Raw genomic sequence first — 24051 nt, 5'->3', positions numbered from 1 at the left:
ATCATGCAATAGTGAAGTCTATGACAACAAATGGGTGTTAGAATCTGGTTGTACTTTGTATATGACATTTCGAAGAGATTGGTTTAGCAGCTATGAGAAAAGTGGAGGAAGTGTAGTAATGGGCAATAATGCAACTTGTAAAATAGTTGGCATTGGTTCAATTCGGGTTCGCTGCCATGAAGGAATCGTGAGGACTATTAAAGAAGTCCATCATGTTCCTGATCTGAAGAAGAATTTGATATCTCTGGGTACTCTAGATAATCAAGGCTCCAAGTACATGAGCGAGAGAGGTACAATGAAGGTGGCTAAAGGTTCTTTAGTCATGCTGAAGGCCAAGCTAGAGGATGGCCTCTACACACTAGTAGAAAGCACCATTGTTGGCTCTGTTAATGCATCTACAGTACAGTAGTTATCTAATGACGATAAGGAAAGATTATGACATATGAGACTGGGCCATGTGAGTGCACGAGGACTGGAGATGTTGAGCAAACGCAACCTTTTGAATAGTGAGAAGATCAACACACTTGAATTTTGTAAGCAATGCATCCTAGGGAAGCAGAAGAAGGTTAGTTTCAGTAATGGCAAGCACAAAATGGGGCGGGAGGAGTGCTGGACTACATCCATTCAAATTTATGGAGTCCCTCTCAGCTTCCATAGAAGGGAGGAAAGAGGTATCTTCTCAAATTCATTGATAATTTTTCACGAAAGATTTGGGTGCATTTCTTGAAGGCAAAAAGTGAAGCTTTTGAAGCATTTAAAGAATGAAAGATTTTGGTTGAGAAACAAATGGAGAGAAAAATCAATTATCTTCGCACAGATAATGGCTTGGAGTTTTACAGTAAAGAGTTGAATAATTTCTACAAGGTTCATGGGATCACAAGACATAAGACGGTCAGGCACACATCACAGTAGAATGGAGTTGCTGAGAGGATGAACAGAACTCTTCTTGAGAAGGCTCGTTGTATGCTCTTACAAGACAAAATGTCCAAAGTGTTTTGGGCTGAAGTAGTTCACACTACTTCTCATATTGTCAATAGATATCCAACATCAGCGATTGACTTTAAGACTCCAAATGAGGTATGGTCAGGTGAACCCTCTAACTATTCATACCTGTGAATATTTGTGTCCAGTTTATTATCATGTTAATGAAGGAGAGCTTGAACCAAAGGCTAAAAAGGTCATATTCGTAGGGTTTGTAGATGGAGTAAAAGGGTACAAACTTTGGTTTTTGTCTTTACTCAAATTTATTGTTAGTAGAGATGTTACCTTTGATGAATCATTTATACTTGATCCTCGTAAAGTTTATGTGGAGTTATCAAAAAACAAGAAAAACAAGTAGGTGAAGCTATCGATGGAGCTTACCAAGGAAAATGATCAAGAGACTCAAGTTTATGAGTCAAAAGATGAAGATCTTGAAGAACTTGATGTCAATAAGCCATACACAATTGCGAAGGGACTAAAAAAGGCATATACGAAAATCGAAACATCTTATAGAGCAAGCAAATCTAATTGCATACGCGTTCGTAGCTGCAGATGAAGAGATTAAAGATCTCAAGCCCTCTTCGTATGTTGAAGCAACTTCTTGCAAGGATGTTGCATAATGGCGGTTAGCCATGATGGAAGAGATGGAGTCTCTTTACAAAAATAAGACATAGGTCTTAGTTAAAAGGCCAAAAGAGAAGAGGACAATTGGATGCAAATGGGTCTACAGAAAGAAAGAAGGCATTCTAGAAGTGGAAGATGCTAGGTTCAAGGCAAGATTGGTTGCAAAGGGTTTCAGTCAGAAGGAGGGAATTGACTATAATGAGATCTTTTCTCCAATCGTGAAACATAGCTCAACTCGCGTGCTACTAGCATTGGTTACACAATTTGATTTGGAGCTTCAACAGCTTGATGTCAAAACTGCTTTCATACATGGTGATCTAGAAGAGACAATCTATATGGATCAGCCTGAAGGTTTCCTAGCTGAGGGAAAAGAAGATCATGTATGCCAACTGAAGAATTCTTTGTATGGTTTGAAGCAATCTCATAGACAGTGGTACAAAAGGTTTGATGCATTCATGACTACACATGGATTTTCGAGGAGTGCATTTGATAGCTGTGTGTATCATAAGAAAATGTCTAGAAACTATATGATTTATTTATTGTTGTATGTTGATGATATGCTTAATGCTGCTAACAATATCATAGAGATAAATATTTTGAAGAAATTGTTTAGTAAATTTGACATGAAGGATTTGGGAGCTGCAAAGAAAATTCTTCAAAAGTTCCTTCTGCTAGCACAGTTGATAGCATTATGTATGTTATGGTGTGCACACGTTCAGATATTGCTCAATCTGTAAGTGTGGTAAGCAGGTACATGGCCAATCTAAAAAAAAGGCATTGAAAAGTTGTTAAGTGGATATTGACATATCTCAAAGGAGCTTCTGATGTTGGCCTAACCTTTCAAAAAAGTGAAGGTATTTCAATTCTCGGTTATATGAATTCTGACTATGTAGGGGATTTGATAGAAGAAGGTCCACAACTAGATACATTTTTACTCTCGTTGGCAGTGTCGTTAGTTAGAAATCAACTTTACAATCGATTGTCGCTTTGTCTATAACAGATGTCGTGAAAGAAGCTATCTGGTTGAAAGATTTGGTGGCAGAATTGAGTTTAGTTCAGCTGGAATCAACTCTAAGATGTGATAGTCAAAGTACTATTCATTTGATTAAAAATCAAAGATTTCATGAGCGCACCAAACATATTGATGTCTGATTCCATTTCATTCGAAATATCGTTAAAGAGGAAGCTATCAATGTCGAGAAGGTTATCACAGACAATAACGCTACAGACATGCTGACCAAGATAGTCCTGCTTACCATGTTTGCACACTGCAAAGACTTGGTGAGAGTATGCATCAACTAATGCAACTCTAGGAAAACAACTACTAGGTGGAGCTAGTGTGTTCAACAAAGATTTGATTCTTCTTGTTTCTTACAATGAGATTGCCCAATAAGCTTAGATGTTTTGGCCGAAGTTGAAAGAGATGAGGTTGAAGACACAATCAAAAGTTGTTAAGAAAAAGTTGAAAATGGAGAACCTTGCCAGGGTGGAGATTTGTTAGAATTGACAAGATTCTAGAAAAACTAATGTAGCAACTTGGTAGGTAAAAGTTTGATAAACTTTGACATCTTGATACAATGTGATGTCATGGATGACATCAAAAACAAAACGTTATTCCTATAAATAGGTAGTAGCTCTTAATTCATTTGTAACACACCTCTCATCACATTTCTCTCTTGTCTTGTCTTATTCTAAGTCATTTGCAAAATACATTAGAAGAGTAGAGAATTGATAGAGCAATTCTCTTAGATGTATTTGAGACCTCTCCCCATTCTTTGTTTATATAAAGACAGTTGTTCTCTAATGGACGTAGGAACATTCTGATCCGAATCACGTTAAATATTGTTGTTCTTCCTTATTCTTTATATTTTCACATTTCTGCTAACATGAGCCAAATTCATTCAGTTAAAATACGGCGGACCATTCTCCAACCTCATCTTAAACAGCCGTCGTCTTCCTTACCTTGCTCAGCGACAATTTGCTAACTAGATTCTCAGTTCATCCAGAGATTATATTATATACAACTCAATTCTTCAAAAATGAAATGACAAATTTTAGTTAATTATATCTTGCTTACCGTATGTATAAAAAGAATCATCCAGGACCATAATAGAATGATAAATTGAGTGGTATCATCTTCATTTCCTTCATGTTGGCTCAACTTACCTCTTCTGGAAGTTGAAAGATTTTATTGCATACGCAAAAATCACTGCAAACAGCAGGCTAAAGCTAACAACCATAAAACCAGCGACCCCAATGAAGTCATGCCTGTATCCAAATACATTCTTGACCAAAAGGTTTGCTGGAAGTGACTGAATGCCATCTGATAGTTTCACGAGTCTTTCATCATCAGCATATTGGGATGCCACAAGGCCATATAAAGTCCAAGCTACTGGATTTGCCCAGTAGTACCATCTCCACCATATTGGGATCCTCTGTTTCAAAAGAGTAGAGGAAGATGCTATTAGAAACAAAAAAAAATAGGCAAAGGACCTCCACCGAGTCAGAGAAGAATGTTAGCTCATTACCTTATGTGGTATCATGAAACCACTGAAAAGGTTCCAAATCATGTAAAATGGAGCAGCAACAATGGCAGCCACATTGTGATTGGGCGTGATCGCAGTTGTCATCATACCATAGAAGGTGAAGTACAACATAGTGAAGTACATAAACAATATGTACCATAAAAATTTTGATGCAGACCACTCAAAAGATGCCATTGAATAGAATATAGTGCTGTATATTAGTGCCTGTGAAAACACATAAGGGAACTCAATAGCAACCTGCAAAAAAAAAGTAGAGCACTGTTAAGAATACCAAAGAAAAAGAAGTTTTCAACTGTAAAGGAAACAGAAATAGTAGGAGATCTTTAGATGACACCTGAGCGAATGCAAATGGCAAAGCTGAGTACATCCCTGCAGCCCTCTCTCGGTATGAAACAAATCTTTCAACAGAAATAACTGGTTGGACAGCAGTGCTATTTGTAACTCCAATGAAAAGCACTGCAACGTACATGGATCCCATTGCATTGAATAAATCCTGCTGTGAGTCCCTGTTGGTTACCAAATGAGAGTAACATATCACCAATTAGGAACAATATGATCAGGAAAAAGGAACGTAAGTATTGCACAAAGCATCTTCTTGCAAGAGGGAATGAAAATGTTTGTTTGGCAAAAGAACAAAGCCCAACTTGATTTTGTATTCACTTCCCCTTGTTGTCAATTGCAAGGTAGGAACAATGTTTACTATCAGGCAGCTAAAACTTTTTGATAGGGCAGTGCATTGACCAATGGAATACAAGAAGCAAGTTACTAAAAGGTGCAACTCAAGAACTCTATTCAAACATTAATAAAGTGTTAGTTATTGACATGAGCATCACAAATAGTCAGTCAGCAAAATAAATGAAGACAAATGTGTTAGTTGATCCCAACTATTTTCACATTTATCCTTTCTTGCTTCTTTTTCTCCCTATATAAGAATACCAAGACCATTAAAAAGTTAGTACCACAGAAATTGACTTAAAAGGCACAGTAAAATATTGTCAAGGAAAAAATTCAGGTTACAATTAATGTAGAAAGAAACCTTTTTGATCCGAATCTCCAACAAATTGTCCCCAGCATCAAAGATATGATGAGCGTATAGAAAAAGCGAACAGCAGTATATTGTGGGTTGCGCCAATATGAGAGATTTTGCTTCCAAAGGCAAGCAAGGAACTGACTGAAATAGGACTGACAGTACTTAGCAGGGAAGTTCAAATCTTTTGAATCCCCAAATGACCTGCTAAGCCTTTCAACCAAGACTTGATTATATCTGGAAGCGCAAAAAAAGAAGTTAAAACAGTTAAGGAAAAGAGCATAGAGTAAATTAGAACTGAGAAAACTGTACGCACTGAAAAAGGTTTGATCTTTGGTAAATTTCTGCAAAATCAACACCAAGTCGGTTTTCTTCTACTGGCGAAGTAACCTCCAACATCCATGTGGCAGGGTTATATCCAGGTCTTATTTTGGGTACCCCTTCAATTGCCTACATGATAAGTGTAAGGAATACCTACTTTTAGATGGCCATATGTCAAAAAATGAGCAAAATGCACCTAATGAAACAAAAAGTTTGCAAGTATATAACCTCAAAATACTCAATTAACTTGCAAGATTTAGGACCAAGAGGTCCTGCATAAATGAGCTCTCCTCCACGCTTCATAAACAAAAGCTGCCATTACAGAAGAAATCAATAGAAAGATAATAAGAAGAAAGCAACAATACATTTGTCTACAATATTCTGTACAATGGGCTGATACTCCTCGAGGGTATCGTATCATGAGAATAAGCATTTAAACATCTTATATGCTGTCTGTCATTTTGTACTTCTCTATGCTGTGTAAGCTTATATATATATATATATATATATATGATGTCAGTTTTGAATTAGTTGTGTTAATCCCCTATAAATGGTGGGTGGCTTTCTTCTCCTCTCCATACTGGTTTCTATTCCTCTTTGGTTCTTTCTTCCTGTAGTTGTAATGACTCGGTTTATATATTTGACTCATATATAAACATGGCACTCTCGGTTTATTGAGAATTAAAAATCAATTTTCAGCATCTTCCTTTTCCTAATTTTGGTAGTCGTGCTACAAAGTGTTTTGGTGTCATTCATAGTTATGTATGGGGGCATTTCACCAATTATTTCTCATGTTCAGTTCTAGTACTTTGTGTCATTCATAGATGATTATAGTCGGCTTACATGGGTGTATTTTCTCTGTTCCTATTCTGAGATATTTTCTATATTCAAGACATTTTTGGCTTCCACTAAGACTCAATTTTCTACCTATATCAATATATTAAGATCTGGTTTTGGTGGAGTATATATGTCTCATAAATTCAATAATTTCTTGCTTGATAAAGTAATCATCTCACAATGCTCATGCCCATATACGCCACAACGAAATAGGGTGTTGAGCGTAAAACTCGTTATTTTTTAAATGTCACTCATACTTCATTGATTGAGTCCTCTGTCCCGTCTAAATTTAGATGAAGCTTTGTCCATTGTTGTCTATTTAATTATTATACTGTCATATGAGGGATCAAATCTTGTGTCAATATTTTCTTTATGTCCTGCTGAGAGTTGAATTCTAGCTTGTAAATAAAGGGGTCCAGAAAAGTGTGGTGATTGTTCTTTTACCATGTCAGCCACACTCTCATTTAGTTCATCTTAATAGTCCGAATACCTAGCTATCATATTTTCATAGATTTGGTTATTATGTATGTTTTATGCATATGACTCCTTCTCGATGCAATAAACTTTTTATTCAGTCTACTAAGTGTGCTTTTATGGGTTATAGTTACTTCAAAGAAAGGTTTTATTTGCTATGATTCAAGTTCTAACAATTTCATGCTTCTAGAAATATTATTTTCTTTGAGAATAAGCACTTCTTTCCTACTCATATTGAGTCATCTTCTGTTTCTCATCTTCTCCTACGTTTTGAGGATTTGTTATCTTCCTCTAAGCGGTTCAAATTTGAATTTGAGTATGAACGACGTCGGGCAACTTTATCCTATCCTGAAAGTGACCTGCCACCTCAGACTACTCCATAACCAGAATATGAGATTTCTTCTATTCGACGATCTACCAGAGTATCTAGTACTCCTAATTTGTATGTTTTTCCATCTACTTTATCCACCATTTATATTCCAACTTGTTACTCAGAAGCTTTCAAAAAGGAATGTTGGTGGAAATCAAGGAGGAAGAACTTTTGATTCTTAAAGAAAATAGCACATGGAACATTGTTTCATGTCCTTCAAATGTCTTCCCAAATAGATGTAAATGGGTCTATTCAATTAAACCTCATTCTTATGGAACTCTTTTGGTACAAAGCTCAAATAGTTGTCCTTGGTAACAGACATGAGTATGGTGTGGTCTAGGAGGAGACTCTTACATCAGTAGGAAATATGACTAAGGTGTGAACTATAATTGCCATTGCTGCTTCACAAAACTGGCCTCTTCATCAAATGGATGTCGAAAATGATTGTCTTCGTCGTGATGACCAGTGTTATAAAAAGCAAAAAGTCAATAAGTTCTAAGGTCCATAGGAGCTTTAAGTGCAAAGTGCAAATAATGTGGGCTTTAACAGAAAAAGATGCAAAAGGAGAAAAAATACAAATAGATTTTTAGCCCAAGACTAATAAATATAAGCATGAATGACAAATATATGAACAAAGAAATTGGAAAAAATTACGATAAAGTGAAATATCAATTGTTTAGTGTTGCCTTTTCAGAAGAGACTCATTGGCAAGGAAAAGTATGTCTTAGAACCATGATGACTACACTGAAGCGCACATTAAGCGAAGAAAAGCGCTCAACACGTTGTGAGCCTTGCTTCAAGGCTTAAGCGAGCCTTTAACAATATTGTGGTGATCTCAAAGAAGATAACTATATGAAACCTCCAACTACTTTGTTCTCATTACCTACATCAAATGTAAGTTAAGCGGTCTATGTATAGATTAACACAAACTCCCAGAATTTGATTTGGCAAGTTTTGGTCTACTTTGCTTCAATTCTTTTGAGCAAAGAAAATATTATTCATCTTTGTTTCTTCGAAAAACATCTCTGGTTATGTTCTTCTTTTGGTATTTTTAGATGATATTATTATCAAAGGAATTGATGTTCATTAATCACTAGCATCTGGCAGCAGCTTAAGGATTCTTTCATATAAATGATCTAGGTACTTTTTGTAATGACCCTGAAGATCATTTTTGAAAAATTACCTTCTTATCCTTCCCATTAGTTGTCCCGAGTCATGTTTGATCAGTATTTGTCGTTAAAAACTAAAATTGGATTGAACAGTTAGAATTTTGGAAATTGTGGAGTGGTGAAAGCTTTAAGTTGTTAAAAGTAAGTTTTGACGTCATTCGGAGATACGAGTCTCGGAATGGAATTTTGTCAATTCCATCAAAATGCGCAATTTGGTCTAGGAGAGTTTTCGTTTTCAGTTCCATTGTTTTTATGGTGATTAGGACCCTTGAGTTGTGATTTTTGTAGAATTAAGGCCAAAGTTTGACTTTGATCAACATTCGGAGTTCGAACGCTCGAATTGGAATTCCGTTGGATTCAGAAGGTGATTTTAGGCCTAGGTAGAGCTTCAGTTTATTTTTCAAAAGTTTTGAAGGCAATTTGGTCTTTTTGGTGAAAAGTTACTTAGAAGTAGCCTTAACGGGTGCTGGGTCAAGGAGACCTCGGATCTGTATTTCGATGGTTCCATTGAGTCCGGAATGTCAAATTTAGTAGGGTAGCATATATGATTTGTGTGCACGGGATTCCAAACGATTCCCGAGGGTCCTTTCTATTAATGTTTTATGCCTTGGTGTTTCTGTGTTCTGGTTCTGGTGTATCCTTCGCATTCGCGGGCCTGGGCCGCGTTCGCTAAGGATATGGTGACAATAGACATAATCTTATCATCAAATCATTTATTTCAAACTCAAACTTTGGGAACTTTTTCAAGAACTTGAGTTTTTAGTAAAATTGAAAGTTAAGCTTGATTTCAACTTGTTTTTCTATATGGTTTTCACTCATGAGTTCCAAAATTTTTGGGTGTCATGATTTTCTATAAAAATTTTAGATTTGCTCTTAGCCCTTGAGTTTGACTTTTTAGCTCAATTTGGACCCAATTTTCAAAAATAACAAAATGGGTATCATTATTCATGATTTCTTATATGGGGATTCCATATTTGATTAGATTTTGTGGATTCGGAACCTCAACGTAAGGGGAAAACTCAAGTCTCGGGTTGTTTTTTACTCTCTTTTAAGGCAAGTGGACCTCTTTGACCTTCTTTAAAGTGTGTTGAACCTTGTCTTGTTTGTGTGCTTGGGACTAATGGGGAATAGTGAAGGTATTTATACTATTCTATTTGTTAGGAAATGTTGTCCGAATCTTGGTAATAATCATGTGAGAATGAAAATGAATCTATTGATTTGATAATGTGTGTTGTGCAACAATTATATGTGATTGGTTATTGATGTGGAAGTTATCATCGTCTCATTATGCATATGAATATATTTATTTGCATTGGTTCTGAAACATTATTGCGATGGATACTATTGTGAAAGTGATAAAAGAGGGAACAGGTCATACGCCGTGGTAGATTCTAAAAGAGGGAACGGGCGCCACACACCGTGGTAGATTCTATAAAGAGGAGCGGGCCACACGCTGTGGTAGATACTATATTAAGGTAACAGGCCTCAAGTCAGGGTAGGTGCATAGATTGATAGGACAGACATACATCACTCTCTGTGTCATTTGCATCGCATTGCATTCCATCATTGTTGGTTGATGCGTATGAGTGAAGTGTTATTGTCGTGATTGTTGATTGAGAACTTAAAATGATCTTATTGAGAGTGTGCTGATGTTGTTCCACGGAGATACTTCTATTGTGTTATGTCTATTGTCATTGTAGTATTGTTGTGCTAGGCTGGATTCCAAATTTTGTGCAGGTTGTAGTATTTGAAGGATCAGATGGTGTGTTAGGGTACTTGTGTTCAACATTACTTTACTTAGGGTCAGCTAGGATGCTCGCTGAGTACTGTTGTGGTTTTGGTTCTCACTCCCTTGCTTTTCTACATTTGTGTAGGTTACGAGCCCGGATCGTATTGATCACTCCTCCGCCCTTTTGCAGTTCGTGAGGTAGCTGCCAGTCCTCCCTGTAAACGTCACTTACACTCTTACTATGTCTTTCTACTATTCTAGTATTGTAGACATTCAAACTTGTTCTTTACAAAATTTGTATATCTATCTAGTGGCTTGTACACGTGATACCAGATTTTGGGAAAGGTTATGTTATTTTATGATTTATGTTTATGACATGTTTAGTTCTTATTTCCTCTTTTCTTCCGCTTTTACCCTTGTTGAGGGTTGCTTCGGCTTACCTGTCTAGGTGGGACAAGACAGGTGTGATCACACCAGCTTTTTGGGTCATGAAACTTTTACATACTTTTTGGGGTTGGAAGTTCATTATATGATTCTTTAGGTATGTTTTTAAACCAACAGAAATATACTCAGGTTTTTATTGCTTGGATGGTTTTCAAGAATCTTCCTCTGTAGATACTCCACTAGAATCGAATGTAAAGTATCATCGTGAGGAAGGAGATCTTTTTCCTGATCAATCTTTGTTTCAGCAATTAGTTGGGAGCCTAAATTATCTTACTATAGCTTGACCTGATATCTCTTTATCAGTTCAACATGTCAGTAAATTTATGCAGGCTCCCCACCATCTACATTTGGTGGTTGGTTGTCACATTATTCGCAGACCCTAGTTGTGAGATTACACTAGGTATGTTGTTGTATCATTCAATATCTCTTGGGAACATTTACTCATGGTTTGCTCTTTCCTAGTGGTGCTCCAATTCGGCTTAATGCATTTAGTGATTATAATTGGATTGCATATCCTAATACTCCTCACTCCGTCACTGGTTGGTGCATGTTTCTTGGAGGTTCCTTGATATCTTGGTAGAGAGAAGCAAGATAATGTTTCAAAATCTTCAATAGATTCTAAATATTGAGCCATATCTACCGGTAGCTCCGAAATTGTCTGGCTTCATGGTCTACTCGAAGAGATTGGATTTTCTCAATCTAATCCTATGCCTCTCCACGCTGACAATACAAGTGTCATTCAGATTGCCATTAACCCAGTTTATCATGAAAGGACCAAACACATCGAAGTTGACTTTCATTCTATCCGGGAAGCTGTAGATAAAGGATTCATTACTCTTCCACATGTGTCTAAGTGATCTTCAAATAGCAGATGTGTTCAAAAAATCCATCAGTTTCTAGTAGGCAAATTGATGCTTCTTGATTCACCGGCATCAATTTGAGTGGGGATGTAAGCATAACGGACAGATCATAAATATTCGCACAGATTTGTGTGTACTGATATTAGGAATATCATAATAGATGTAATATAAATATGTAAGACTTGTACAGATTTAGCTTTCCATACTTAGAGATGACGATATTCAGGGATAGAAATAGCAGATCTTTAGGGATGTAAAATCAGCATTCTTTCTGTTTAATGGCGAGAACTCTCAAATTTGAGAGACGTTCATTCAGCAAAATTGACATTGTTGGGCGCCCTGTCAATTTTGGGTTGTGTGCAGATGTGTACTCAGGCAGCTTGTGCAACACAAAACTAATATGTTTAGACATCTGTTCTAAAATTTAAAAAAAAAGATCCATTTTAGAATAGCAAAGAAATACCTCATCAAATGATTCAAAAATGTCAATGCTGGGCTGATGGATAGTGCAAACAATTGTTCGGCCGGTGTTCACAATGTTGCGTACAGTCCTCATTACAATAGCTGCAGCTCTTGCATCCAATCCGGATGTAGGCTCATCCATGAATACTATAGAAGGGTTGGTTACTAGTTCAACAGCAATTGTTAGCCGTTTCCTTTGCTCCATTGACAGTCCATCAACTCCAGGCAAACCAACCAAAGCTCCTCTTAGTGGACTCAGCTCCACAAGTTCCATTACCTCCTCAACAAATGCCTGAAACCGATATCCTCCTTATAAGTTATTTGAGTCCAAAATAGAAAATAACAAAAATAATCCATGGTGTTACCCTTTGTGTCTCTAGGTCAACCTCTGATGGCAAACGTAGCCAAGCAGAGAACAATAATGATTCAAGAATAGTCAAGCAAGGTGAGTGGATATCATTCTGCTCACAGTATCCAGATATTCTAGCAAAAGTTTCTTGCTTCTTTGGGTAACCCGATATGTGGATGCTCCCTTCTATAGTACCACCAGTTTTTCTACCGGCTAATACATCCATGAGGGTGGTTTTTCCAGCACCACTAACTCCCACCAGTGCAGTGAGCACCCCAGGCCTAAATGCTCCAGTGATGTTCACCAACAACTGCAACCGGTCTTCTGCCATGCCTTGTTGTTTCAGTTCCTGAAGAAACAATGGTTTGTGTTATTCAGAGATAGGAAGATGCACAGAGAAATATGGAAAGAAGAAGTTGAGTATACCAGAGGTACATCGACATAGTAGTTGATATCCTTGAAAGTCATGGAAAGTGGCTGAAAAGGTAGAACGAGGCCTCTGTTCTTGAAACTTTGTCCTGAATAGTATTGAGTGGAAACTTCAATATATATACCGAAAAGGTTGAGCTGAAAATTTTCACATTTCCTACAATGTAACACGCCTAAACAAACAGCAATCTTCTTACTAGACAGCGATCCAGAATGCTTTAAATACTCTCTTAGCTGAACGACAGCAGGTTCATCTTTCTTAGTCCTGCCTCCGTCTTGAAGCTCTTCCTTAGAAACCACAGCTTGATGCTTGACAAGAGCTGAAGAAATGTAAAATGAGAAAAAAAATACAGAATTGATATTTGTTATTACCTAACAATGTGCTGCTATATCTCCAGTTTTTTTCTTTTTCCATTTGCTGATTCAAATGGTAAAGTTCAGAGAATCACATATAGGATAAGAGTCTTACGGTCAAGGTAGGCCAGGAAGAATGTGAATAACATGTTGAATAGAATTGTATATCCAAACAAAGCACAGACACCAATCCAGTACCAATAGCTCTGGGGGAATAAACTGCGTGACTTCAATAAAGCTTCACCTAGTCGCAAATCAGAGTTCTTGCTTTCTCTCTGGATGCATAAGAGAAAAGTTGGTCAGTGTTTTCTTATTTAATATTAGGAAAAAGTGGATATGATGTTAAAGGATATGAATTGGAGGATAGCCAAACGGTTGAAATGGCAATGTCTCACTAAAGTTGGACAAGTAAAATGGTGGCGTAATGGTTTTCCATGTTCATCAAAACATTACAGCTCAGTTCTTTTACAGAACACAAAATTCATTCTTCGATGCAATCATTTCATAGTGTTAGTTTTTGGGAACAGACATGGATAGTTTCTTCTAGAAAGGAAAAACAGCATGTAGATATGAAAAGTTCTACTTATTCTTAGACTTCAACAGTGATCCGGGATGTTTCTTGGGAAAAAAATACAATCACCACCGAGAACCATGAGGACCTTAGGCCCTCAAACCTCATTCTGTTCTTTCCCTTTTCTTTGTTTTGTCTACTCTTACTATGTGTAAATGAAATATGCAGAAACTAGTAAGAATTCATTTCAAAAGTTAGCTCTAAGTTTATCTGAAGTACACTACATGTTCTTGCCTTTTTTACAATTATGTCAAGAAAAAGTAAATAACCTATGCAAATTGAAGACCCACTTAAGATACTTGACATCATAAAAGAAGACCTTGTCCCATGCGTGCCCAAGAAATTCATTCACCGAAGCTGCATCTTGAGCATACATCAGGGGAGAAATCCAAAAGCCCCAGATCCACCAACTTGGTATTCTATCTGTCAGAACAGAAAATAAGAAATGAATCATCAACTTATCGTGGAGCTTAACGAGATAAAGATAAAAGCAATACGAGGATTTAGTTTCACCTCTTGAAATAATATATCCCCCAAGAGCCATGACAATCAACATAGAAAAAGATCCAAAAGTGTTTGCAACAATCATATTCCGACCCAAGGCTCCCATTAGACGAAAAAGAGCAAGAGACATTTGATGCAGAAAAAAGAATAGCAAAAATTGTTTAAGGAATCTGCAGAGTAAAGGAAAAAAATCAGAGAACAAAATAAAGAGAGGCAGGTAAGATACTGGGTATAGAATTCAGATAAAGATAAATGTGAATCTAAAAGTCTATACTTTACCGTGCAACACTTGGATCAAATCCAACAACATAATATGTCACTGCTACCCATAAACCAGATTCTATCAGGGAAGTTGGAACGCTCAATATCCAAGAAGGAAGTGTATAGACCCAGCATGGATAGAAATGCAAGTCTCTATGCTTGTAAATGACTGGAAGCTTGACAATAAGCATTGAGACCTCCGTGAAACCATTGAAAAGAACAATAACCATGGAAAAATACAGTTGCCCAAGATATAGGCCTCCATCATCAATTGTATTGTGATGCAGAGTTGTGCGGAAGAAAACACTCATGGTGATCAAAGAAACCAAGAAGAGCTGAAAACCAACATAGAGAACGTAAGGACACGAATGTGCTTTTGGAAATGTATGGTTCAATCAGGGAGGCCAGTGAAATTCAGAAGCATCAAAAGGCAATATATATATATATATATATATATATATATATATAACTTAATCCTATTTTAGTTCTTAAAAATTTAATTCTATTTTTTTGGTGTAGTTCTTCAAAATACTCATGCTGGCTCTACCTGAAGAAATTTGAAAATGTAAATAAATGAATTCCTTTTCATGAGCAGAAGTTGCCAGTCAAAGCCAGTTTTAAAAAGTTCCCTTTTTTTCGCTCCATATTTAGAGGTTGACAAAGCTGCAGGATGATTGTAGCGTCTATCGAAAGGAATATTTAGCTCTTCAGAAAAATTCTTCCCAGTGCGGTATGATCGAAAAGCTTCAGCAAACTTCGTCACTGGTATGTAATGGTAAGGGCGACGAGAAACAGCCCAATGCTGTTCTTGGTCCTTTATAGAGACAACCTGTATGAGGGAAAAAAAATTAACTAAGAAGCTAAGATGCCATAGAATTTATTAACAATGCAGAGCTACACACTTACTTCCTGAAGGAAGTCTGCGACATTCTTCCTCTCCGGACAATGAAATCCCATAAATTCAAAAAAGTCAAGGACATCTTCACGAGGTCCCTGGTACACAATCTGGCCTTCAGACAAAAGTATAATATCATCAAATAGCTCATACGCCTCTGGAGCAGGCTGAAGAAGAGAAATAACAGTAGTTCCACCGAGTGCATGCGTTGAATGTTGAAGATATTTAATAATTTGGTATGTTGTGGAACTATCAAGTCCTGTTGAGATTTCATCCATGAAGAGCACTCTTGATGGACCCACCAATAATTCACCTATAAGAACCATCAAATACATGAGTATGCTTAGTACTATTGATCATTTCACAATCCAAAGGAAAAAACTTAATCCATGCACCGGTGGTGAGCCGCTTTTTCTGGCCTCCAGAGATCCCCTTGAGCATTTCATCCCCAACCAAGGTGTCCGCACAATTGTCTAAACCTAGAATCTTTGTTAGATAAATGTTAGCAGATAAGCTGATGAAATTTAAATTACTCGACAAAACATCCACATATTATGCACTTGTAACATGAATTTGTTGTGCCTCTTGCAGAAAGGCCAATAGCATAATCATGATTCTAAGAGACTTCTAACAGCAAGAAAGAGAAACACAGTCCAAGCATATATTACATTAAATTAGTCCTCATTGCATCATAGCTCTACTAAAGACAATTAGGAGTTTAGCAACAAGAAGGGGAAGAGAGAGTGTTCCATATTGATGTTTGGTATACAAACAAGTATGCAGAGTCGGTATTATAGATGAATTACATCTCATTCTCTGTCGAAATTTGCTTTGAGTTATTGCAGTAATTTTTTTAGCATAATAAGTTGCTTAGTTTTAGGATGAATCCACTTTTTGAATTTAAAATTTCTATTAGATTTTTTCTAGTTTGTTGAGATATTTTAGTTTTTAAAAAAAATTCTTGTTATGCAAATTTTCTACTGGTTATGTTTTCAAGTTGTCTAGTAAAAGCCCTCTATGCTTAATAAAATTAATGAGAGACGATTTTAATCAATACTATCAACCTCTTTATTGCACCATCTTTTAAAAAACCAACAATGGTATCAAGAGCCTCTTTAGTCTTACGGAATCTATGAGTCCATCTAAAAAAATATTTTCAAACCATTATTAACCTACTTTTCAAACCATTTTTAACCAATATAAGTTTTTTACCTATATTCAAAAATGGCAAGCAATAGTCTGTCTTTGAACGCCCACAAATTTTCATTGGTGAAAACTATCAAATTCGGTGAATGAAAATGAAATCATATCTTGAAGCCTATGATATATGATGTCGTAATGGAAGAACTACTATTACGAACACTCCTACAAATCCTATCATTGTCCATATAAAAATGCTTTCAAAAGAGATTTCAAATAAGACAGTTATTGAGGGTGTTTTTATGCAAAATATCAAAAGAAAAAAAAAGAACAAAAGCAGTCAAAAGAAATCAACACCAACCACCAAAGCATAAATTGAGGAGGAGCAAATTTTTAAGATTGCAGCAACTGAAGCAGAGAAGTGTTGAAAAAATTTGTTTTCAGTTATTGCAGTTTTTCGTTAGCATAATAAATTGCTTTTTTTAAAATTGCTTTGTTTTAGGATGAATCTACTTTTTTGAATTTTAAATTTCTATTAGATCTTTTTAGTTTGTTGAGATATTTTGATTTTTTTAAATTCTTGTTGTGCAGATTTTCCATTGATTATGTTTTCAAGTTGTGTATTTAAAAGCCCACTGTGCTAAATAAAATTATTGAGAGACAGTTTTCTCTTTGTTGCACCATATTTAAAAAAAGGCAACACATTATTAACGTTAGAAGCCACTAGGACAATCTATGTTATATCAAACCGTCACATGATTCTAAACCAAATTTACTGTTATAGAATGTATATAGACTTAAATCTTACTAATATACATAGTTATATTTAGGCAGCAGATTTATAGGAATATTCATAGGAATCACTCTTAATTTCTTTTCTTAGTTAGCACCTAATGTATTGTATTTATTCACTGCTCACCTATTGGAATAAAATAAGATTTTCCATTCGATTACATGGTATCACAGCCTATAGGCATGTGTTCTGGCTGAATTGGTTGGGGTTTGAATTTCCGGCGTTGGCTGGTCATTTCCGGTGAATTTCAGGTCTGTTTTGGTGTTAAAATACAACTTGGAAAGTCTTTTCATCACCTCCAAGTTTGTTTCTATTCTGCGACACTGAATCTAGTTTGTGATTTGTGGTTCTGTGGCTGCTAGCTTCTACTTCAGTTCAGATAATTGGTGTTGTTTGGGCATAAGCTGCTGGTTTAGGATTTCTTTCTCTGAACTACTTGTTTGGGTATTTGATTGTTCATTGTTTGCTCTAGTCTATTGGTCAAGTACTCAATTCCTTTACTTTGGGTCGACAACTGGTTTCTTGGCTGATAAAATTATTTTAGACTTTGTTCATCTGTGTTTGTGGGGTCATGTACATGCTTCTGGTTATATTTGTTGTTGATGAGTTCCTCTGCTACTTAAATATTTGGAGAAAATGACTGAAATCGTGGCTCCTATGTCTTCGGATAAAAGAATTTTGGTTCCGGCGGAAGAGTTTGCAAAATTCTCACAATATCAAAAATTACAAAAGGAATCTATTTCCATTAATACCATTGTTGAGTCAGGAAAAGCATATCTTATATCCTCTTCGAATAAATGGGTGATCGATTCAAGTGCCACAGATCACATGACAGGTAATCCTGATATATATTTTAAATTTCGATCACATGGAGCACTCTCTCCAGTGATAGTTGTTGATGGTTCAATCTGTAACATTATAGGATCTGGGACTGTAAAACCAACCTCCTCCATTACCTTGTCATCTATATTAGGTCTACTAAAGTTAGGCTTCAATTTGATGTCTATTAGTAAGCTTACTAGAGACCTGAACTGTTATATCTCGTTCTTTCCCGACTTTTGTTTGTTTCGTGATCTGAAGACGAATAAAGTTATTGGTTAAGGACATGTATCTGATAGTCTTTACATTCTTGATGAATATTTGGAGCCTTGACTTGTTGCATACTCCAATGTTGTGTCTCCGTTTGAGGCACATTGTCGATTGGGACATCCTTTTTTGCCTATGTTGAAGAAGCTCTGCCCTCAATTTCAGAATATTTCTTCACTGGATTTTGAGTTATGTCAATTTTCCAAACACCATCGTACCTCAACAAATCCAAGGATTAATAAGCGTGCGGAGTCGGTTTTTGAGTTAGTTCATTCTGATGTTTGGGGACCATATCCTGTTGTTTCCGAAACTGCACACAAGTATTTTGTCACATTTGTGGATGATTTCTCTCGAATGACTTGGATTTATTTTATGAAGAGTCGTTCTGAAGTGTTTACTTGCTTTTATGCCTTTTGTGCTAAAGTTAAAACTCAGTTCAATACTTCGGTGCATATTCTAAAGAGTGATAATGCTAAAGAATATATGTCAGAATTGTTCAAGTCCTACATGAGACAACACGGTATTCTCCATCAGACTTCATGTGTTGATACACCCTCTCAAAATGGAGTTGCTGAGAGAAAGAATAGGCATCTGCTTGAGACAACTCGAGCACTTTTGTTCCAAATGAAGGTTCCTAAACAATTTTGGGCTGATGCAGACTCTACAACTTGTTTTTTGATTAATCGCATGCCATCAACTGTTCTTGTTGGTAATATGCCTTACAAAGTGCTTTTTACAAACAAGTCACTATTTCCGATGGAGCCAAAGGTGTTTGGAAGCACGTGTTATGTTCGGCCATCTGTTACCAAGTTGGACCCTAAGGCATTGAAGTGTGTTTTCTTGGGTTATTCTCGCCTTCAGAAGGGGTATCGGTCTTATTCTACTGAGCTTGGTAAATATTTGGTGTCGAATGATGTGGTATTTTCAGGGACTACACCATTCTTCAATGCACCTCCCATTTCTACTACAACTCAGGGGAGGGAAGATGAATGGTTAGTCTATCAGGTTACTCGTGTTGTGACAGAACAATCATATGATGTTCTTCAATCTCCTAGTTCTCCTATTGAACACCAATTGACAATTGGGCCTACAGCTTCTGCTCCAGCAAGACCGTCAATTGTTCAAGTTTATTCAAGGAGACGAAAGATCGATGATACATGTTCTGCACCAGTTCCTTTGTTATCAAATCTTTCTTCACCCGATCCTTCAGATCATCTTGATCTCCCTATTGCTCTTCGCAAAGGAAAAAGGACTTGCAAATCCACGTATTCCATTGCTAATTTTGTTTCCTACGACCGCTTATCCTTTATGGCAAGGTCCTTGGTTACTTCTTTAGACACCATCTCTGTACCCAAAATAGTGAAGGAAGCTTTGAATCATCCTGGATGGTATGATGCGATGCTTGAGGAAATACATGCCTTAGAAGAAAATCACACGTGGGATTTGGTGGATTTACCTAGCAAAAAGAAACTAGTTGGATGTAAATGGGTGTTCACAGTTAAAGTTAATCTAGATAATTCTGTGGCAAGACTTAAGGCCAAGCTTGTGGCTAAAGGGTATGCTCAGACTTATGGGGTGGATTATTCAGACACCTTCTCTCTTGTTGCCAAACTTACTTTCGTCTGCTTGTTCATTTCTCTAGCTGCTTCTGAGAATTGGCCTTACATTAGTTAGATATCAAAACTGCATTCCTTCATGGTGATCTTCAAGAGGAAGTATATATGGAGAAACCACCTGGCTTTGTTGCTCAGGGGGAGTATGGGAAAGTCTGTTATTTGAAGAAGTCCTTGTATGGCTTGAAACAGAGTCCCCGAGCTTGGTTTGGGAAGTTTAGAGAGGTAGTCTTGGAGTTGGGGATGAAAATAAGCAAATGTGATCACTTAATCTTTTACTAACAATCAGCAATTGGCACTATCCTTATCCTGTTGGTTATGTATGTTGATGACATTGACATCACAGGAAGTGATTATGCAGGGATCTTTTCCCTCAAATCTTTCCTGCATACTAGGTTTCATACGAAAGACTTGGGTCAGTTGAAATACTTTTTGGGTATAGAGGTGAATAGAAACAAGAAGGGAATTCTTGTCTCAAAGAAAGTATATCCTTGATCTTTTTGCAGACACTAGAAAGTTGGCAGCTAAACCTTGCAGTACTCTAATGGTTCCCAATGTGCAGCTTATGAAAGATGACGGTGACCCCTTTGATGATCCTAAGAGATACAGGAGGTTAGTTGGGAAGTTAAACTACCTCACTGTTACTCGTCCAGACATTGCTTTTGCAGTAAGTGTTGTTAGCCAGTTTATGTCCTCGACTACAGTCAAACATTGGGCAGCTTTGGAACATATTCTATGTTACTTGAAAGGAGCCCCTGGACTTGCGATAATGTATAGCAATCACGGTCATACTCGTATTGAGTGTTTTGCAGATGCTGACTATGCTGGATCCAAAATTGACAGGAGATCGACTACAGGCTATTGTGTCTTTGTTGGAAGGAACCTAGTTTCATGGAGGAGTAAGAAGCAAAGTGTTGTATCTTGATCCAGTGCATAATTTGAGTACAGAGCTATGTCACAATCTATGTGCGAGATTATGTGGATACATCATCTTCTAACTGAAATTGGGTTGGAACATCATACACCAGCAAAACTTTGGTGTGATAATCAAGTTGCTCTACATATTGCCTCAAATCCGGTGTATCATGAAAGAACTAAACATATTGAGGTTGACTGTCATTTTATTCGTGAGAAGATTCAGGAAAACTTGATTTCCACTGGCTACGTGAAGACAGGAGAGCAAGTAGTTGATTTGCTCACAAAGGCGTTGAATGGAACTCGAGTTGATTATCTTTGTAACAAACCGGCATGATCAATAAATATGCTCCAGCTTGAGGGGTAGTGTTATAGAATGTATATAGACTTAAATCTTAGTAATATACATAGTTATATTTAGGCAGCAGATTTATAGAAATCACTGCAGATTCATAGGAATCACTCTTAATTTCTTTCCTTAGTTAGCACCTAATGTATTGTATGTATTCACTGCTCACCTATTGGAATAAAATAAGATCTTCCATTCGAATACATTTACTAAATACCTTTAGTATGTACTCAACAACAAGTCCAGCATCGTTCCCCTCCAAAGCTAATGCCTATTTGAGAATACATATCATGTATTAATTGTAATAAATTTGTTAAGAAGAACAATAAATATAGTAAGAGAAAGCCATCAAGCAAATCATACTTTTTTTAATCAAGTAAAACTAGCATTCCTTATTGACATCTGCATTGAAATCACACTTACTTTAATGAATAGGTCAAGGTCTTCATCAGGTTTTATTCCTGCCATCTTTTCTCTTCTTGAAAGCTCCAAAAGCATATCTGTAGCAAAATTCAATATTTCAGATTAGGAAATATAGAAAACTGGAAGAATCTCATACAGCTTTACCATATTTGGATCCAACACCCTGACAACGTGCTGAAAAGTCCAGCGTTTCCCTGACAGTCATCTCTGCTATATGCCAATCCTGTTGACTGACATAAGCAGATGTCCTTTGGGGAACAAACTCTTTCAAACCATGCCCATTGTAAGTAATATTCCCTGACATCTTCAAATTGATCAATGTCTTAGTAGAATATTGAGATAAAAGATAACTACATCGCAGAAGACGGTGCTTCTCTACCTCCAACTCATGAAAAGAATAAGTTACGACAGTACCTGCAAGTCAGATTTGATGCGTCCAGCAAGTGCCAATAACAATGTGGTTTTTCCAGAGCCAGGAGGACCCAATAAAAGCGTTAATCTAGAAAATAACATCATAACGCTTCAGGTAATTATACTTTCACTCGGGAGTTCATGATTGATTCATACCTGGAAGGTCGGATTATCCCACTAATGTCATCTAAAATTGTCAGCGTTGTTCTCTTGCCAGAATATATTCTTAGCTGCCTTAAGAAAGCCTAACATGTGGGCATAATATAGAGAAAAATTTTAGATGTTAAAAGTATCGAGTGCTACTCTGATGTAATAATTGATCAGATGGAGAATACCTCGGTCATGTTGAAGAAAAAATTTGAAATAGTTGGCAGTGCTCGACTGCCAAATTGCACATAAGCTTCAACTGCCAAATGCTGAAATCTTACTTCAATTTTTGGGAAGTCCAAATCAACTCTGCACTTGAAAGAGTAAATAATGTTAATGCTCACCGGTAATAACTTGTGACAGAAGAAGATGAGAGAAATTCTAGCAAATGCTTATGATGATACTAACATTTCTTGTACCATAGTGACTATTCCATTACAAAATAAAACATGAGTAGATTGAATTTTTTTAGGCACAATTCAATTTCAGAGTATTAATCAAAACATTTAAAATTTGCAAGTTGCTTATAAGGATTAAGCATGTGAGGAGTTGTCCATACTAGAACCAAATTGAAGAAGTGTATTGCTTTCCAGGAGAGAGAAGTTACTCGAAATTAATAAATACAGTTGTAAAGAGATTTAAGGAAATAGAGATGCTAACTTGTCGTGAAGAAACATAAGTATTGCAAGTGGTAGTGAAGTTGTGAAAATTAGCTTTCAGAATTTAAACAAATTATGATTTCCAACCCTATTTATCTCAGAGAACGGAGATAATTTTGGACATTCACCTATCGAAACGGAGCCTGATGCGATTGAAGAACTTGTCCCAATCATCGTCAACAGATTTGAGCAAACGATCCAAGACAACTTTCCGTTCATCATTTTCGAGCTTATCTACATTCACCTCCCATGATTCGCCAACAATATTCCTGAAGATTCCTCTTCGTACACGGGTGTATGTAGGTAGCCGCTGCAAAGCAGCCCACCGTAACGCCTCCTCGTCGTCACCATCCTCCCGAAATGAAGCCGACCGCACCGACAGATTCTCGGCGGAACCCCACATTCTAAACCAAAGACTTTTCTCTATGAAGATTGTAGTTATTCCGGTCTGCCTTTTGGTTGGAGCGAGCCTTAAATAAATTTGGGTATACACACCTAAATATGTGAACTACTTAGTAAGTTAGTTGAGCTATGCATTTATGGCTATCTTCTCTCTCTTCTGCAACTTCTTCGTGGGCCCCTTTATTTCTTCCTTATCAATATGAACAGGGGCGGACCTACTTTGTGCCGAGGGGTTATCCGAATTTTATTCGGCGAAAAATTATACTATTTATATATGGTTAAAATAATTTTTTATGTATATAAAATAGATGTCGAACCCCCTTCGACTAGCTCGTGTGTCTACTTATTTAGATTTTGAACCCCCTTATTTAAAATCCTGAGTCCGCCACTGAATATGAATATTTTCATTCGCCATGTGAGTATTTCTTTTCATTATAGAAGAAAATATTTCTATTTCATTTCCATCAAAGTTCTTCAGCTCCGCATTTCTCCATTAGCATGTTGTGTTGATAATTAACCTTTTTTACTCTCCAAAAATACATTTTGTCTGTTTCTGAAATTGTTGTGACGTGAGGAACAGAGTAGAGAGTAGTATCATTTAATGTCCCGGGATGACCAGAAAAAGATGGTGGGGCTTAAATAGATTTCACACTCACTAAACGACTTTGTTATGTTATTACTCGCTGCTTTGGGTGAACCACGTGTAATAATGTAGGCTTCATTTCATCCCATGTGATCATGGGCGACTGGGGATCCAAAGACGGTGATTTCAATTCTAACGGTTGGCAAGTTTGCCTGCTTTTTTCACATTCCTTCTGGCTTATCATTAACTTGTTTTTCCTTTTCTTTCTAGACTTGAGACTTTGAAAACCTTTAACAATACCACTACCTCTTGTCAATGTTTTT

At 36.8% G+C, this 24051-nt stretch overlaps 1 protein-coding gene across 2 annotated transcripts; it reads right to left on the bottom strand.

Annotated features, from left to right (window-relative positions):
• Positions 1–3602: 3602 nt before the first annotated feature.
• On the bottom strand, positions 3603–23330 carry LOC129880484 (ABC transporter G family member 32). 2 transcript variants are annotated; one of them, XM_055954531.1, is made up of 24 exons: positions 22872–23330; positions 22273–22393; positions 22094–22182; positions 21941–22025; positions 21671–21830; positions 21527–21603; positions 21321–21374; positions 15603–15693; positions 15219–15520; positions 14860–15141; positions 14331–14647; positions 14061–14221; positions 13867–13970; positions 13092–13251; positions 12820–12942; positions 12620–12711; positions 12210–12542; positions 11846–12136; positions 5728–5811; positions 5495–5628; positions 5188–5415; positions 4486–4657; positions 4134–4388; positions 3603–4040 (listed from the first exon to the last, which is right to left on the bottom strand). In XM_055954531.1, the coding sequence occupies exons 1-24, from the start codon at positions 23144–23146 to the stop codon at positions 3768–3770; spliced, it is 4263 nt and encodes a 1420-aa protein (XP_055810506.1). In that variant the 5' UTR covers positions 23147–23330; the 3' UTR covers positions 3603–3767. The 2 variants fall into 2 exon arrangements, with proteins under 2 accessions (XP_055810506.1, XP_055810507.1); XM_055954532.1 differs by lacking the exons at positions 21527–21603; positions 21671–21830; positions 21941–22025; ... (1 more) ...; positions 22273–22393; positions 22872–23330 and having other exon boundaries at positions 15603–15686; positions 21273–21324.
• Between the last annotated feature and the right edge of the window lie 721 nt (positions 23331–24051).

This window comes from Solanum dulcamara, chromosome 2 (assembly GCF_947179165.1).
Source record: "Solanum dulcamara chromosome 2, daSolDulc1.2, whole genome shotgun sequence".
Lineage (NCBI taxonomy): Eukaryota > Viridiplantae > Streptophyta > Magnoliopsida > Solanales > Solanaceae > Solanum > Solanum dulcamara.
Note: the sequence above shows the minus strand (reverse complement) of the source record. Positions and strands in the feature narration are given on the sequence as shown.

What these genes read in the sequence shown, in the direction of transcription:
- LOC129880484 (XM_055954531.1), bottom strand. Translation starts at nt 23,146, where the DNA reads ATGTGGGGTTCCGCCGAGAATCTGTCGGTGCGGTCGGCTTCATTTCGG. An exon ending in GGGTGTTGGATCCAAATATG is followed by an intron (nt 21,604 to 21,670) that starts GTAAAGCTGTAT and finishes ATTTTGCTACAG; the next exon opens with ATATGCTTTTGGAGCTTTCA. An exon ending in GGGATATATTATTTCAAGAG is followed by an intron (nt 13,971 to 14,060) that starts GTGAAACTAAAT and finishes CTGTTCTGACAG; the next exon opens with ATAGAATACCAAGTTGGTGG.